Genomic DNA, 19202 nt, shown 5'->3' on the forward strand with positions numbered 1-19202 from the left:
ACCAAGAAGACATGACTCGCAGGTTGTCAATGATTCATAATCATTAACATTGAGGATTTCCTCCTTACTTAACCTGTTCATCCTGTTCTTGTTAATATGTCCTAGCCTATGATGCAAAAGGTAGACATTTGTGACATTATTTATTATGGGGTGCTTATTTGACTTGTACATTACATTAACACGCTGTGACAATATATAAATTCCATTGCTCAAATGTCCATGCATTACAGTAATACCATTCATAATGATATCACAATAATTTCCTTTTATTGAAATCTCATTACCTTTCATAGCCAAAAGGCCTACAGAAATTATGTTCAATAGGAAAGAAGGACAAAAATGACAATCATCTAAGATAATTTCTTGAGAATTGAATACAAGTTTCAGACTTCCTAAAGCTAGAACTGGAACTGATCTGCCATCTCTAACGTTCAGAAATCTTTTGCTTTCTCCAAATCTCTTATTGACCTGAAGTCCCTGCAACGAATTACAAATATTAAATGGGCTTCCAGTATCTAATATCCAGGTCGAATTATTACATATTGAGAAATTACAAGATGTTATCATATAAGTACGTTGATCAGCAACTAATTGCATCTTTCTCTTTTGCCTGTTTGGGTCAAGGGAGGCAATATACTGAGGATAGTTCCTCTTCCAGTGTACTTGCTTCTTATAGTAGAAGCACTCTTCCTTATTTTGATCAGCCTTTATCTTCTTTGTCTGACTCGGCTCAGCATGATGCATCCTTTTCTTTTGAGTTTTATTTTTCTTCTTCCCTTTCTTAAAAGGACGACGACCCCTGAATGAACCTCCCACTTAATTCGTGTGCTAAAAATAGCACAACTAGTCTTGTGCCTTTCAACGTTGTCGGGAGCGCCAAAAGATTCGTTCAATACTTGAACGATCTCTTCAGGCTGCGCATTCTCAAACCTATGACTGAACTCATCGTTCATTGCAGCGAGCATAATGTAACGGACAGTGATACGGTCACTGAGCCACTTCTGATAAGTATCTCTAACTGTACCTCATGCATTAGCTGCGGGCTGCTCAGGTGCCGGATCCATTATCACATAAAGGATCCATTCATGCTCTAGCACTATCTTAAGTTTTCTAAGCTAGTTGTTGAAATTTGGTCCAGTCAACTTGTTATTATCCAACAATGAACGAAGTGACAAACTAGTGGCCATTTCTGTATAAAAAGAAAATCGGCTATTAGTATATGAATTGACAAAACCCTAAAGACTTGGACTATAGTCTAAAGGTTCTTCCACTATTTTATACAAATTTGTAGCCTCTACCTCAAATTCGAAGAATTATACTTAACTCTTTAGTGGGCATTAGAACCCAATAGATCGCATATGGGCCCGAGTGTGGCTCGGCCAACCCATATGCACCTATTGGTAAGTTCTGAACCAATTGTTTCACCAAACAATTTCTAGTGATTATTTTGCTCCAGTCTCTTCGGCAGGCGTGTGGCGCCTCCACCGAAAATTCTGGTTAGGTCCAACTATTAAATGATTGGATTCCGTATAATCTACTAATAGATGATCAAGCCCGATTGTGGCTCGGCCCACCTGATCACCTATTGAAGGTACACTCGACTCATCATATATTGAATGACAATTTCAATGGTCAAATAATCACCAGGCGTGTGGCGCCTTCAATGATTATCTAGCCATTGGACCCATTCTCACCCAACTTAATGGGAGGCTATGATCTAGTTATCTCCATAACTATTTCATTTTAAAAACCTAATAATTTTAGAATATTTGATTTAATTGAGAATACATGAGAAGAACCGGTTAATCTAGATCCTTCCACTGACTTCATCAAATCAGATTAATAAGAACTAGATTCAATCCGGTTAAGGAGGCACTTAAATCAGTCATACTGATTTTTCTTAAAGGCATGGGTCAACTCGATTCATTAAGTGATCCAATCAAAATGTGATTGACCATGTCAGCCAGATAAGTGAGATCGGTAGAAGGGATATGCCATTAACTCGACAAAGATGAATCAGTGCGAGTAGCTTTCAATTAAAAATCACCGATCAAGTCTGCCAAACCTACCTTAGACACTGACTGGTTAATCAATTTCAATTTGATTACTCAAATGACTGGGCTCAACCTCTGAGCCTTAATCAAGTTCCATCTTGGTCTAATCAAAGACATGGACTTGATCAATCTACAACTATTGTAAATTGAATTAGAATTTCTTTGACCTAATCTAGTTACTACTTAATTAGATTTGATCAATTAATTCTATTAGTACATGAATGATTCTAACCTTAGGTCTAACCCAATCTTAAGAACTTGATTCAAGCTAATCCAAATCCCCAAAGGCTTATGCAATTGTCATTTAATTGAGTTACAATTCTAGATCTAGATTTTCATATCACTTAATTTTTAATTAAGTGTAAGCTTATGAAAGTTTAGATCATTGCATAATCCTTTTAATTACACCTTAATATAAACTTTTAGTTCTTAAAACATTTTTCAGATCTGAGTTTGATAATTAATCATGCGTAATTCACCTTTTAATTCATGTTTAAATCATTATGATTTATGTTCATACATCATATATATAAACTTTCATGAATTAATTCAAACATCATACAACTTTTGCATTTATTTTCAGATCTGATAATTTTTTTAAAATCAGTGATTAAATGAATCATATATTTTATTTAGATCTAATCTAAATAATTTTATGATTTTAGATTTATTCATGTAAAATATGTTAACATAAACATTGCATCACATGCATTCAAATTTTAGATCTAGTTAATCATGCATAATCAGCAATTAAATCAATTATAAAAATACTTTAGATCTAATCTAAACATGTTCATGATTCTAGATTTAACTGCAATGATTAAAACATAAAAGATTAAACAAAGAACCTGGCTCTGATACCACCGAAAGCGATCCTATGATGCTAGTAGTGATAACATGCTGAAATTTAAAATTTTTTCAAAATCAATGGTTGTACCTGTTCGGGTTGCCTACGTACCGCTTCATAAGAAGGATCAAGCCATACGTAGTTCTTTTAATTTTAAAATTCGCAGCGAAAAAATCGAATTAAACATTTTAATTCTAGTATGCATAAGAAATCAAATTTCAAAGTACCACTACAAGTAGTATTCATGATCAATATGCCGGGATCGTTTAAACGATTATACTAAAATCATTGCATGATTAATTTTTGCTGATCCTAGTTTGATTTTGATGATCACAAAACCATGAATTATATTTACTAATGATTGTGTCTTTGGAAGAAAGAAAGAACTAGCATTTTATAGGATTTTTTGATAAAGAAAGAACCCCAAAGCATAGAAGAAGAGTCGACCCCTTCCATCCAAAGGTCGACCCCGAGAAGTCAAAATAAAAGAAAAGAAGAGCAAAGCACTGTGCTCGAGTCGACCCCAGCACCTCAAGAGTCGACCCAACTACGCTTGAGTCGACCCCAGCACCTCAAGAGTCGACCCCAGCAAAAGATGAGTCGACCCTAGACAACCCACAGGAAAGAAACAGAAAGAGGTTTCTGTCGGACTGAGACCGAGCCGACTCGGAGGATTCTCGAGACAGAGTATCAGTGGAGAATTATGATAGAAAAACTATCAGAGATTTGGTTTATAATCACTTGAGATTATAACAAGAATGATATTATAATCTAAGGTTTAAGACCACTAGGGACTGTGGCCTTAGTGGCATTAAAGTTTGAGGTTTAAGATTATTGGAAAATGTGACCAGTTGGAATCTGAGCATATGTTTAAGATCACTAGGGATCGTGACAGAAATATATCATAGCTTAAGGTTATGATCACTTTGGACATGACAATTAAATTCAGTGCTTAAGCTGTAAGATCACTGGGCATTGTGATAAAATGTATGCATCGGATTTGGTTTTCGATGAGTGTAGAAGAAAAGTATAAATTGTCTGTGATCATGATAAGAGAGGTTTGACCTAAGATAAGTGTAGGAAGGTCAACAATGGCATATCAGTTATACGATGTTTAGATATTATTTAAATGACCTGAAAATTCAAACTTGATATGGGTTTTGATGTGACTGTACTTTTGGATGTTGTTGCTAATTATTAGAGTGGGATTTGTACGTTGATTTAGTATTGGAGTAAGCTAAGGAGATTTCATAATATTGAAAGGAACGTTCTTCGAAGTTGAAAATATATGTGGATTATATTTGGAATTGACATGTTTGAATATTGTAAATCGGCATATTTCTATTAGTGGATTAAATTCTTAAGGCCATATAGTATGCAAATTGGTGGAGTATTCTAATTATTTGAATTTGTATATTTGGATTGGGCTCCTGAATTTTTCTTATAATTGTTGGAGATTATTGGATGTGTTAACTTGAACTCAAGTCTAGGATCCTGATCTAACCAGAAATTTTTGTCATTGTAAAATACAATATTGAGTAGAGATTTCGATTTTGAGATACTTATGTGAGTTATTATGTGTAGCATTGATCATAGACATCAAGGATTTTGGTGAAGAAGGATTTGGAGGTGGATAGAGTTAATTCCTACTCATAGTGATATTAGCTCAACAGTTCTAACCCATTGAGTTTGAAGTAAATTCTATTGGAAGGAAAATCAATGTAGATTTTCTAATTAAATTGCAAAGGGAATACAAGAATTACTCCCTTTAAATTAAGCCTAGATATTTTGGATTCTAAGAAGGTTGTGGAGATCACGTAGTGACCTTAAACTTGACTAAAGGATTGGGGGTTAGTTATGGTTAGTATACTCTGCATAAATTGAGGACAAAGAGATCAGGAGGTTCTGCTCAATTAAAGTTCTAAAATTTGGATTTTTCTTAGTCTCGGTGCAAAGTGATGCTTTGGTTAGAAATCATTTTGTGACTTTAGAGATTTTGATGAGTTAGATCAGAGTGCGCAGCGGAAGTGTAGTGATTTGAGTTAATTTGAAATCGATTAGAAAAAGAAAAATATTTAATAATAATACCTTGATCTGAAAGGTATTATTATGGAAGACTTGAGTTAGTTTTTTAGTAGAGGGAAATGTCGTTGATTCTTTGCCTACTGGAAGTAGTTGTGGGCTCTCCTATTTTTGATAATTCTAAGAAGAATTTGGGGCATCTCAAATTTAGCGTTAACGGATTGATAGCTCTGTGATTAAGCTTGGGCCTGGAATCCTAGGATAAAGGTTGATCATTTAATCACAGGCAAAGTTAAGAAAAGAAAAATGATTATAGAATATTAAGAGCATTTGATACTAAAGATTTCTCCTATTTATGTTAAGCCAATTATGATCTCTGTGTAGAATCAAGAGAAATTAATTTCTTGGGATATAATTATGACATTTTAATCTAAGGTTGGAAGTTTGGAATTCTTTTGAAGGAGATCAAAAGAACTTACTATGTGTGGTAAATAAAAAGGATCAAGTTTTGAGATGCTGTGATTTTTGTATGTCAAAATCTTAAGAGTGGTACTCCAAGAGGGAGACTATTTGAGATCTCAGGAATGATATGATGGATGTATATTTTTTTTAAAGTTGAGGCTTCAAGTAAGTTAATTTCGAGGACGAAATTTTTTTTAGGGGGAGAGTATGTAAAACCCCAGAAAAGCAACAAAAAAAAAAAAAAAAAGAGGGCGGATGGGCTGGCCCGAAAAGACCGGGCCCATCCCCCTTAAAACGATCGTGCCTAGGGCACGATCGTGGAAGAGAGGGGGAAGAAGGGGGGACCGGTGGTGGCGGCGTCGGAGGGATTGGCTGCCGGAGGAGAAGGCTCGCCGGAGGAGACCGAGCACCGGAGATCCGAGATCCGGCCGTCCGCGGTGAAGCCCTCCTCCTTCCTTTGGTGTGAGAACCCTCCGCTAGTTGCTCATAAGTTTTTCCGTCGGTTCCTCGCCGGAAACATCACCGGAGCACCTCGTCGGGCTGAGGTAAGTACATCTCCTTCCTTATGCTTCATGTTCGGGATTTTGGGTGGAGATGGAGGGGTTATTAGCCGGTGAATCGTCGGAGAAGAGCCGAAACAGGGTACCCCTGTTTCGGCCTCTTCTTTCCAATTTTTGGCTGCCGCCGGCCGCCGGAATTGGCCGAGAACCATGGCATTGTGGTCGGTCGGGACTGTGAGAGAATTATTTTGGGATTTCTAGGGTTTATTGGAGAAGGGGAGAGATGGATCCGGGGTCTTCTTCCTCGTGATCCCATCCTCTCCTCCTCTTCCCCTCGTCGGTTGGCCACCGGCGGCGGCGACGGCGGCTGGGTGTCGTCGGTTGGGGGCCGAGCCACCATCACGGTGGCCTTTCCGTGGAAGAAATGGAGGAAGGGGGAGGGGTCTGTGTCGGTTGGAAAGAAGAAGAAGGAGAAGAAGAAGAAGAAGAAGAAAAAGGAGGAGGGAAAATAAGAATATAATAATAATAATAATAATAAGAGGAGAAGGAAAAGAAGAAGAAGAGGAAGAGACTTCTTCTTCTCTCTGTCTCTTGGCCGGCCACCATCGCCGGTGACTGCAGCAGAGGCGGCCGGCGATGGTTCGGCCAATGGTGGCCGAGGGTGGGGAAGGTGAGGGCACAGCCACTCCGGCTGTTGCCCTTGGACCAAAGAGGTGGAGGAAGAACCCTTCTCTATCATCCACCCTTCTTTTGGTCTTTTCATCGGGACCGGCCATCGTCGCCGGCGTGGCAGCGGCCACGGCTGGCGACGACATGGGCCGATGGTACAAGGGTGGGAGTCGGCCACCCCGATTGCCCTAGATTTGGAGAGATTGAGATGTTTGGGGATCTGGTTATGGACCCCATAGTAAATATCAATTATGGTTTGGAATATTTAAATATTAAATGATTTAGTTTGTGATTTGTAATTGATGTTGTAGAGGAAGAGTCGGCAGAGCCAGGAGGTTTTGATCAGGGGACTCAGCACCCCAGCGCGTAGGTTGTGATTCGGACTGTGTTTGAGTCAGTCTACAATTTCTGTAAGAATCCCTACATCTGAGCACTTCTATGCATATATTGATTTATCGTTGGATTTATTTACGGTTTTGATGTTATTGCTTGTGAGTTGATATGATACATATGAGACGAATTTTTATCAACATATTTTCATTATTATGTTGTTATTGTTTATGAGTTGATGCGGCACCTATGAGGCGTGCATGTTGTTTATAATGAAAATATTGAGATAAATTCATTTGGGAAGAAATAACATATTTTTTGAAAATTTATGAAAATATGTGATGTGATGGGAATGTGATTGAACATGTAAAACTAGACATGTAATATGGGTTGGACTAACCTTGTCATGAGATAGCCTCTACGAGCTTATGCATAGGATAGCGGCCACGAGCTGATGCGTGGGATAGCCTCCACGGGCTTACGCGTGGGATAGCCTCTACGAGCTTATGCGTAGGATAGCCTCCACGGGCTTACGCGTGGGATAGCCTCTACGAGCTTATGCGTAGGATAGCCTCCACGGGCTTACGCGTGGGATAGCTGCCACGAGCTTATGCGTGGGATTTGTGCAGTCTTGGACTGGGACATGATCTTGGTTAGTCCAACGCCAGAAATGAAAAGTTTGAAAACTTTGGAATTTGAGTAATACGGGAATGGATCACATAATGTGAAAAAGGATTTGTGTATATGTACTGATTACATATATTTGTTGTTTGTTGAGCTTTTGAAATGATGAAATGATATATATTTTGATACTTGATTATTTTATGATTTTGTTGTGGGTGGCTGTTGGGATTCTTACTGGGCTGGAAAAGCTCATACTACACTTCCATTTTTTTTTAGAGGCACTGGATTCGTAGAATCTGTCGGATGGGACAAGAAGTGAGCTCGATCTGGAGTCAGACTGCTAGATAGTTAGAAGTCAATTTATCTTTTATTTATGGACATTTGAAATTATGTAATAAATCAGTACATTATAGCTGGATTTGATTGAATTACATCAATCTTTGATTTTGGCATTTATGGAATTATTGGAATTGTTGTTTATCTTAGGCCTTGCATGATCTTTAGGACCTTGCTCTAGGGCTCATGCGGCCGGTCGCGTGCCGGACCCGGGTGACGGAAAAAAAGAGGGCGGATGGGCTGGCCCGAAAAGACCGGGCCCATCCCCCTTAAAACGATCGTGCCTAGGGCACGATCGTGGAAGAGAGGGGGAAGAAGGGGGGACCGGTGGTGGCGGCGTCGGAGGGATTGGCTGCCGGAGGAGAAGGCTCGCCGGAGGAGACCGAGCACCGGAGATTCGAGATCCGGCCGTCCGCGGTGAAGCCCTCCTCCTTCCTTTGGTGAAGTTTTCAAACTTTTCATTTCTGGCGTTGGACTAACCAAGATCATGTCCCAGTCCAAGACTGCACAAATTCCACGCATAAGCTCGTGGCAGCTATCCCACGCGTAAGCCCATGGAGGCTATCCTACGCATAAGCTCGTAGAGGCTATCCCACGCGTAAGCCCGTGGAGGCTATCCTACGCATAAGCTCGTAGAGGCTATCCCACGCGTAAGCCCGTGGAGGCTATCCCACGCATCAGCTCGTGGCCGCTATCCTACGCATAAGCTCGTAGAGGCTATCTCATGACAAGGTTAGTCCAACCCATATTACATGTCTAGTTTTACATGTTCAATCACATTCCCATCACATCACATATTTTCATAAATTTTCAAAAAATATGTTATTTCTTCCCAAATGAATTTATCTCAATATTTTCATTATAAACAACATGCACGCCTCATAGGTGCCGCATCAACTCATAAACAATAACAACATAATAAGAAAAATATGTTGATAAAAATTCGTCTCATATGTATCATATCAACTCACAAGCAATAACATCAAAACCGTAAATAAATCCAACGATAAATCAATATATGCATAGAAGTGCTCAGATGTAGGAATTCTTACAGAAATTGTAGACTGACTCAAACACAGTCATGAGTCAACCCCAACAAAGACGAGTCGACCCCAGACAGCCCGCAAAGAAGGAGACAGAAGAAATGATTTCTGTCTGACTGAGAGAGCCGACTCGAAGAATTTTTGAGTCGACTCAAGTGGATCACGAGTCGACCCCATAAAGATGGGAGTCGACCCCAGATATGTCTCAGGGCAAAAACAGAAAGCAGCCAAATATAGCCAAGCTCTAGAGTCAATCCAACGCAGATCCGAGTCGACCGCTGGATAGCTTGAGTCGACCCTAATATTAAAGAAGTCGACTCCTTAAGAGTCTCAGAAAATTTCAGGGAGCAGCAAATTTAAAAACAACCAAGCCTAAGTGTCGACCCCACCCAGATTCAAATCGATCTCTGGACAACACGAGTCGACACCAGAACAAGTGGAGTCGACCCCTTAAGTTGCACAGAGCAAATCCAGAGAGAAGCTAAAGTCGTAGGCAAGCAAGAGCCGACTCCAAGACTTACCGAGTCAACTTGTGAGGAACATGAGTCGACCCCTGAAATCAGGAGTCGACCCCTGGCGACGGGATGAAGCTGCAATGGCTATTTTTCCACAGTAATAACTAGTTTGTTTTCATCTCCAATGGCTCTATTTCGTCTCCAATGGCTCTAAAATAATTCCCAAGAGTTTCTAAGGTATAAATACAAGGAAACCAAGTGGATTAAAAGTGAGCTTAACGACCAAACTTTAAGACATCAATTTGAGAGCCCAAAATCCAGTGTATTGAAGTGAGCAAACCATTGAAAGCATCAAGTTCAATCATTCTACATCAATTCTCACCTCTAGAAGTTGGTGAAGCATTCAAGACATCTTTCTACACCAACAACTACTCTATTGCTCCTATCATTGTTTGTATCTACTCTTTTACTATCTGAGCAATAGTGTGTTTAAATTCTTCCTATCTTATTTGTTCTAGTTTTGGAGGGTTCTGAAACTTGGAGGAAGGTCTTGTCCAAACCTTAATTGGACCGTGTAAAGGTTTTGGTTGGTGAACCTTGGGAAAACCAACTGGGTTAGTTGTGAACCCGGAAAATAATTAGTTAGGTTCTAGTTGGTGATCCCGTAAAACCAACTGGATTTGTTGTGATCCCGGAAAAACAAAAAGTTGGTTTTGAGCTTGTAAAACAACCAGACTGTAATTGGGATGATTATAGTGAAATTTTTAAGAAGTCTTGAGGAGTGGATGTAGGTGCAAGATTGGCACTGAACCGCTATAAAATCCCTGTCTTTGTGTTGTTTTTAGTTCCAATTGCTTTCTCATCTAGACTCTATTACTGCATATAATTATAATCAAAAAAGCTTTCCTAATCAACACTAGACAATTTATAAACATCCAACGAACAACTGCATAATATCTTATTGTTGCAATTAACTCTAAATGTGTTAAAGCTTAAATTTCAAATAGGGCAAATTTCTTTCAAACCCAATTCACCCCTCCTCTTGGGTTGTATATCTAGGCAACAAGTGGTATTAGAGCAAGTACTCTAATATTAATTGTTGATCTCATGATCAAGAGTCAAAGATCATAACAGCTCAACAGATAGTTTTCTAGAAGAGGGACAATTAATTGATAGACCTCCACTACTTAATGGCATAAACTTCATACATTGGAAAGCACGCATGCGCACTTTTATTCAAGCACATGACTACGATTTATGTAGTATCATAGTCAATGGGCTACACACAAGCACTGATCATGACAAGAAAATGGCTCAGCAAAATGTAAAAGCTTTGAATGTTCTATTCTGTGCATTAGATGATAGTGAACTTAATTGCATATCCTCTTGCACAACTGCTAAGAAAATATGAAATATGCTTGAAGTTAAATATGAATGCACTAACAAATCTGAAACATCATGTGTAGAAAAAGAGCAGTATCATATCGCAAATCTATGCTCCATGGCACATGAAGATGAAATATATGAGGTACATGCTGAAACTGAAAATAATTTTACATTTGATGAACTTCATGATGCCTTTTCTGATTTATATTTAGAACATAAGAAACTTATTTGTGAAAACAAGAACTTGAAGAATGAAAATTAAATTCTAATAGATGAAAAACTGAAACTAACTAATAAAACTGAAATCTTAATTATAGAAAATAAAAAACTAAATCAGAAAAATCAACTTCTTACTGAAGGCCATGATAAACTCAAGAAGAATAATGAATTGCTTTCATAAGATAATAGAAAACTAACTAAAGAAGTTGATAATTTGAAATCTATTGTTGAAAGATTCACTCTCAGCTCTGAAAAACTAAATTTGATGATAGAAAACTCAAGAGCTGGATATGATAAATTTGGATTGGGATATCAACCTAGGTACACCCAAAAATTTTTCAAGAATATATTTGTTAAAACAGTTTCTAATTATTTAAAACAGACTCTCAAAATACTGACAAATAGAAACAAAAGCTAAGTAAAATCTCTTCAGTTGCTCCTAAATCTGTACATTACAAATTTGATGAAACTAAAAGGCAAAAATAGAAAACTGAAAGATTATCTACTACTCATGTTGATGACCCAAAGAGGAGAAAGAATATATATTTGAATATTTTATTGAAAATTATCTTCAAATTCTAAACTCTTAAATGGAATGTTCGATTAAGGAGGAGAAAGAAAATTTTTAGGAGAAGAGATCATATGGAGCTTAATCGCATAAATCCATAACTAAAGGAGAGAGAAAGAATATTAAATGAGAAGTGATCCTAATACTTTTTATTATGTATCATCTGAAATTTAAATCTGAAAATCTGTATGATACACCTTGAAGCTTGTTATTTGGTTAGTGCATCAATCATAAACCAAATTACAATTCAAACAGTTGATCTTAAGAGTCTCTAATTTAATAAAAGAGGGGGAGAATAATGTGTTAAGCTAAATTTCCTTCAGTATTTCTTATGAATACAAATTTAAAGTAACTACTATATGTGATAGATTTATAGATGGTAAAATACACCTAATTGGCAAATCAACTGTTTTGAAAATTATTTTTTTTAAAAAAAATCCTTCTGTCTCTATTAAAAAATCTATTTTGAAATTCACTAATGAGTTCTTATTGGCTTGCTCTTTAGAGTTTCAATCCTGTGCCAATTCATTTTTATATATATCAAAATGTGTTTCTCTCTAAAGAAATAAAATAAAGTCTTTAAAAGAGCTCTAAGATGTATCAAAAATTGCATGAATTCATATTTTGGTATTTGTGCCCCAATACTCTTATTATCATAAAAGAACTTTGAAGTCATTAAGAATTAATGATCCAATATGATGGTATGTTTTTCAAGTATATAAGTTTTGATCTTATACTCTGAAAATTAATTAAATTGCTCTCATGTTGCTAAATACTTAATATATTGGGCAAAAGATCTTAAATAAACAAGCTTTGATACTTGTTATTAAAGATCTTTCAAAAAAGGGGTTAGAATTTCATTCGTGCCTTTTTTGAATATCAGTCTTGATGCTCCTTGAATTAACTTGAAAAAGGTTCCACCTATACTTGATTTGAGAACTATCTTTGGAATCACATTCGATGTGCTCTCCTTATAATTTGCTCTGAAATCATCTTAATTGGCTCTGATCTATGCTAATTAATCTCATTCTGACATTATTGCCTTGAGTTATATGATTCATATTCTTGCAATAATTTGACATGCATTAACTGAAAATCAGAGTACAATAAGGAAAAGAAATATTTGAGTATCATTATCTTTGTGCTTAATGTTTCATTATCTTGCAACCTTTTTGATGTTGTCAAAAAGGAGGAGAAATATCTAAGTATATGCTTATAATGCTTTATATGTTGATTATGTTAAGTTGATTAAATCTAAAACATTATCTTGAAGTATATTTTAAAGATATATGTTTTCTACTTTATGCAACTTAGTTATGCATTAGTTCTAGAACACAATCTATTTTATATTGCATATACTCCAAGTTTTGTCATCATCAAAAAGGGGAAGATTGGTGACCCAAAGAGTGATTTAAAGATTAATTTTGATGATCACAAAATCTTGAAATATAATTACTAATGCTTGTGTTGCAAAAAGAAAGATAATTTGTTTTGCAAGGAACATAGCAAGTTGGAAAAATACAAGAAGGCCTCAAAAGCTCTCAAGAAAAGTTGGAAGAAAGCTACACTTCATTGGCCCAAAGTTTCAAGTTCAAAGGATTCAAGTTGGAGGAGCAAATTCAAAGAAAGATTCAAAAGAATAGTCCTCAAGTCGACTCCAGGAAGTTCAGAGTCGACTCTGGCACTCTGGAGTTTCAAGGAATAGTGCTCGAGTCGACTCCGGGATTCTGCGAGTCGACTCCGACTGAGAACAGACAAAAAGACAGAGAGTTGATTTTCAGTGCTGCAGTGCTCAAGTCGACTCCCAGCCGAGTCGACTCCTGCTTCAGCCGAGTCGACTCCTACTTCAGCCGAGTCGACTCGAGCATGCTGGGAGGCATAACGGCTAGTTTTTTCTCAACTCCAACGACTCTATTTTTGTCTCTAACAGCTAGATTTTTGTTCCCACGCCATCCAAAGCTATAAAATCAAGGGAAGAGCTAGGGGAGAAGTTAAGAAAGTGGGAGAGAACACATAGGGAAGAGATTTCAAGAGAAATCTTCCAAAAGCACAAAAGGACCATTCAAAGCAAAAGTGAGAGAAGAAGAGCATCCGAGTGAATCCCAAAGCTTCCTCTCCAACTGTGTGCTGCCTCAGTGATCCTCTACCTCGTGTGAAATCAGAAGAGGGTCAAGTAAAGAAGAAGCCGAGTTCCTTTATCTACAAAACTTGTTTGAGGGCTTCTTCTCTTTACTCTATTTGTTTACATTATTATATCTGCTTGTTTAAGAAGCTTGTATTTGTTTTAAACTCTTGTTCTAATATCTTGTAACTTGATTCAATCAAGGGATTGAATTAAGGGGTTAAGGTTTGTTGGTGAGCCAAGAATAAAACCAACGTTGTAAGGTTGTGGTTGGTGAGCCTTTAGGAAAACCAACTGGGTTAATTGTGAACCCGTAAAAGAATCGTTGTAAGGTTGTGGTTGGTGAGCCTTTGGAAAAATCAACTGGGTTGATTGTGAACCCGAAAAACAATCGGTTGGTTCTAGTCGGTGAGCCTGTGAAAATCGACCAAGTTCGTTGTGATCTCGTGAAAACAACAACCGGCTTGTAATCTGAGCTTGTAAACTTAGGTTGTGAGCTTGTAAAACAACCGGCTGTAATCTGAGGAATTATAGTGAAATTCCCAAGAGGTCTTGGAAAGTAGATGTAGGTGCTGGGGTGCACCGAACTACTATACATCTTTGTGTTTGTGATGCCTTATCTCTTATGTTTCATGCCTTACATTCATACTTGATTGTGTAATATCTCTAGCTTTGTTTCCAATTGATTTATAAGTGATTGTTTAGAACTTGTTTAGCTTCCACTCCATTCTTACCATTCACATTGACTAAAATTGATCATACAACTATTAGTTGATTTTAGATCAATTGCACCCTAAAGCCATAATATAATTGCTCTAGCTTAATTTTTTACTGCTTTACTTGTAATTGCCTAGAGCTTAAGTAAATAACATCTTATCATTCCGCTGCATTCAATCCAAAAGGAAACATAATTTTTAGAAAACACAATTCACCCCCCTTCTTGGGTTGTCACCTTGGGCAACACATGTTAAATCTATGTTTGTTAAATTCAATAAAAGGATGCAGAAATATATTTCTTGTAATCCTAAAATCTGCAAACTTATGGACAAAATAGCTATTAAGAAAATATGGATTTCAAAAGGAACAATTATAGCTAACCTATAAGGACCCAAAAGAACTTGGGTTCCTCAGTTAAAAATCTGAATATTTTCTGTAGGTGTCTAGCATTCAAGGGTCCAACAAAATATATTAATTTGGACATTGGATGATCTAGACACATATTAAAGAATGAAACTTAAAATATACTTAAAAAAATAACAATTGAAATGAAAGCAGTAATCCTTGCATCTCATCATTCTCTTGGCTTTAGTATTTGATTAGAACATGAATTGTGGGTATTAATCAATTTGTGATATAGGTAATATTTTTGAAAATATATTCAATTCACTTCATTTTATAGTATGCTTTACTTACTGTTGGATAAATTGCTAAATGATTAATCAATGTTATAAGAATAACTCTATGAATTCTATATATGCTAGTTTGAGAGTTTTTATATCCATGGCATTATCTTCTATTGATCATAGAAATAAGAATATATGCGTGGTATGCCTCTGAAAAAATATACACTATGAATACCAAGATTAAAGAATCTAGTGGTAGTATTTTCTTTCGGGATATAAAATTAACTCTTGCTAGTTTGATCTTAATTCCAAAAGACCTTGTCATTGCTTTACTTTGATTTATTTCTGCAAGGTCAAAGTTTGCTATGCATGACAACTAGAAAAACAAACAAGTATCATTTTCTAAATCTAAAGATGTCGTTTCCATCACCTTGTCTTTAGAAATTCTCCACATGAACTTATTTGGATTGAAAGCTTAGGAGATAAGCTTCTTGACTTTGTAAAAGTGGATGATTTCTCAAAGCTAACATTGATTTTGTTCTTGGCACTTAAATTGAAATATTTTCTACATTGGCACAAACTTACAAAAAGTTTCAAATAAAAAAAAGGGTTTGCAAACTGTGATCATGGCATAGTTCTTGAAAACCAATTTTCTGTCAAGTTTTGCATAGAAAATGATATTGAATACAATTGTTTCTACACTAAGAACATTATTGCATATTGGGTTTATAAAAAGTAAAAATAGGACCTTTGAAGAAATGTGTTGGACAATGCTATGTGATAGTAATGAAAATAGCTATCATCACAGCTTGTCATATTATAAGATTTCTATTAGAACCTTTTTTAGAAAATCTCTTATGAATTCATGAAAAACAATTATTGCATACTTTCATGTTTTTCAGTTTTACATGTTATGTTCTCAATAATGAAAAATAGGCCAAATCTGATAAGAATGTTTGTCTTTGGATATTACTCATCAAGCAAAGCATATTGAGCATTCAAATAATTAGAACTCTAATTAAAGAAGAATTAATTCATATCATTCTTGATGAGACTAATAATCCTTCATCAAGGAAGAACATAGAGGTTATTGTTGATGGAGGTGAGCTTGATAAAGGAATTAGGGCCTTAACCCTAAAGAATTGCTCTGCATCAAAAAATGATCAACAAAAGGATCAATTTCAGCAAGGTAAATATATTCAATATCCTAGAGGTATAATCATTTAATGATCATTCTCAAGACACTAAAATCAGATCTTATGATAAGTATATGGTTAATCTTTTTACTTACATGTAACAATCTGAATGTAAAAGACATTAAGAAGAATGAACAAGATGATAATTAGTTAAGTTAAATTAAAATCATTCTGAAAGGGATAAAATTTTGAAATCTTGTTGAAAATATGAAAACTTGTTTATAATTGGAGCAAAAAAAAATTAATTTCTTTTCATAAATGTACTTAATGAAGAAGAATTGGTGATTACCAAAAGATTTAATTAAGAAAAGATGAAACAGATCTTGATGAAATCTTTGCATTATTAGAAGCAAAAAGATCACCACTATCATTTGCTTGCTCTATGAGTTTTACATTCTGTCAAATGAATGTGTAAAATGAAATGTCTATGTGGTTATTTTATTAAAGAAGATCTATATAAAATAACCGTCTTACTTGAAAAACACTCATTACAAATATGATAAAGCAATATGTGATTTGGAACAAGCACCAAAAGCATGATATAAAAGCTTGAGTAACTTTTTGATAGAAAGTAATGGTGATAAATCTATGCATCAAAAAGAAGAATTTGTGATATCTTATTTGCTCAAAGTATACATTGATGACATCATTTTTGGTTCTACAAATGAAGCTCTATATGAAAATTTTACTAAGCTCATGCAAGGTGAGTTTGAAATATGTATGATGAATGAGTTAACATTTTCTCTCGAACTCCAAATTAAGACAAACAAGAAAGGAGATCTTCATTGGCCAAAGTAAGTCCACAAGAAAACTCTTATAAAAGAGTAACACCAAGAAGGTATGAATATGTTTCATTTTATCTATTATTCATTCCTTGAGTATATCCTTCAATTGTAAATTTATATGCTCGTTTGATGCTTTAACTGTATGATTTTTTTTACCTCTTAAGCTAAAATTAATTCATGCTAAAACCTCTGAACAAAAATTGCCATTATAATCATAACCTTAAACATTTCATAATGTACTTGAGTACTTAATCAAAACAAAAAAAAAATTGAATACTCTGAGAAAATTCTGTCAATCCTAAGCCACTGAGTAAATCCCCCAAACACTGCTCAAGATGATAAATCAATTAAAATTTAAGAAAAATCCTTATTCGAATGTGCTCTATTCTGCCTGACCCCTTCTTAGGAGTCGACTTCAGGAATGAAGGAGTCGACTCCTGACTGATGGAAGTCATCTCGAGTCGATTGGAACATCGACTCAAGACCCATAGATGGAAGAGTCGACCCCTCAAAGTGAGGAGTCAACCCCTGCGTCCAGAAGTCGACTCGTGTTGAGATCGAGTTGACCCCTGACTTGGAAAGACGAAATAAATCCCCAAATCGATTCGACTCCTTCCTCATCCCTTTTCTTGAGAGTCGACCTGCGAGCATTATCTCCGAGCTCCATCCTCCTCAAACTCCCTTCGAATCCTTGCTTCTCTCCTCTGTTTCACTCCTTCTTTTCTTCGAAATGCCGAGAAAGCAAGTTGTCCACCGAGCGGTGAAGAGAACCTCAGCCCCTGAAGCATCTGAGAGACGTTCAAAGGCTTGGAATGATGAACCTTCTCCTCCAGTCATACTGTCTCCTCATAGGCAAGTACCACTGGCCTCCCGACCTGCGTCCCTAGGAAGAAAAATAGATTTTAGGTTCTTAGAAGTTGAGGGATTTACCATAGGGCTTAGGATAAAAGCCATGGGATGGGAAACCCTATGTTCTCTGGACATTCCTACCTACCCAAACCTTGTTCGTGAGTTTTATGCCAATGTGAAGGCTAGGATAGGTAGCTTAGAAATAGTAGTCAAGGGTACTCGTATCATTCATAACTCAGAAACCCTAGGAAGAATTCTAGGTATGCCAACCACCGGTTCCACCCAAGACATCCTAGAAGACAGAGAAATGGGTATCCAGTGTATCCTAGATACAGAAAACTTAAGCCAATTTAAAGATATTTCGGCCAACCTACTCAGTGTGGAAAATAGATTACTTCACCATATAGTTAGCCGAATTTTGCTTCCCAAGACAGGTAGGTTTGATTTTATTTCAGAAAGGGACATCCTAGTGATGTTTCATATTCTAACCTCTCATCCCCTGAACCTTCCTTATGTTATGTTTAGGCATATGTTTGATTCAGCCACTAGACCTAAGGCATCCCTTCCCTATGGAATGCTTCTGACCCTAGTTTTTGAGGAGTTCGGAGTGGATATAGAGGGAGAATCATCAAAGAGCCTATCTTGTTGGGACACCTATAATGATCGGTCACTACATCGAATGAGATTCATAAAGAAAGACGGTCATTGGATCAGAAAAGATGAAGAAAGATCATCTACACCGGCAGCTGCGGAACCTAGTGAAATGGAGCCACCTGCGCAAAATAAAGAATCTTTTGATGCTCCCACTATAGAAACAATTCCTCCATCTCAGCAGGCCATTGAGATTAGACTTAATGCTGAGTAGCTCAGAGCACTGAGGGATGATATTTTAAGAGAACTGAGGAGTTCAACTAGTACACCCTCCACTGATCTGACCCCCTCAACTGCAGTAGTTTCACTGATGATTGCTGAAGTAAAGGAGGAATTATCTAGTTTGAGATGTCTTATTTAGGGTCAATACATGAGATTCTCAGATATTGAGGAAGATACAAGGAAGATGCAAGATTCAGTAAAATCAAAGTTGATAAAGCTAAATGAAGGAGCTGAAAAAGTAGCAAAGCTGTTTTAAATAAGCTTGACGAGAACACCGACAATGTAACCCAGCTGACCCAAACCTACAATAGGACTACTTCAGAAATTATTCAACAATTGGAAAATATCTATGAGGTAGTTCGTTTGCTTATGGAGTGCCAACGATGAACCTTGGGAGCCTCCTCTTCTTCTAGGCATCCACCTCCCTAAATTTGTACTCTTTTGAAAATCAATTGCAGTCCTTTTGGACTTTCAATCATTGTACTCAATTTTGTAATATTTACAATGAATTGAAAAGTT

The 19202-nt window shown here is 36.6% G+C and overlaps 1 protein-coding gene across 2 annotated transcripts in view; it reads left to right on the plus strand.

Annotated features, from left to right (window-relative positions):
* LOC120105127 (ent-copalyl diphosphate synthase 1, chloroplastic-like) overlaps nt 1-18848 on the plus strand; it is a 43306-nt gene extending 24458 nt beyond the window's left edge. For both annotated transcript variants that reach the window (XM_088717794.2, XM_088717793.2), the window contains one exon: nt 10809-18848. In XM_088717794.2, coding sequence (XP_088573920.2) covers nt 10809-10940 — 132 coding nt within the window. In that variant the 3' untranslated portion in view covers nt 10941-18848. The remainder of the gene's footprint in view (nt 1-10808) is intronic.
* The last annotated feature ends 354 nt before the right edge of the window (nt 18849-19202 follow it).

This window comes from Phoenix dactylifera, chromosome 3 (genome assembly GCF_051530095.1).
Source record: "Phoenix dactylifera cultivar Ajwa chromosome 3, Ajwa_hap1_PhDact_Kaust_v1.1, whole genome shotgun sequence".
NCBI lineage: Eukaryota > Viridiplantae > Streptophyta > Magnoliopsida > Arecales > Arecaceae > Phoenix > Phoenix dactylifera.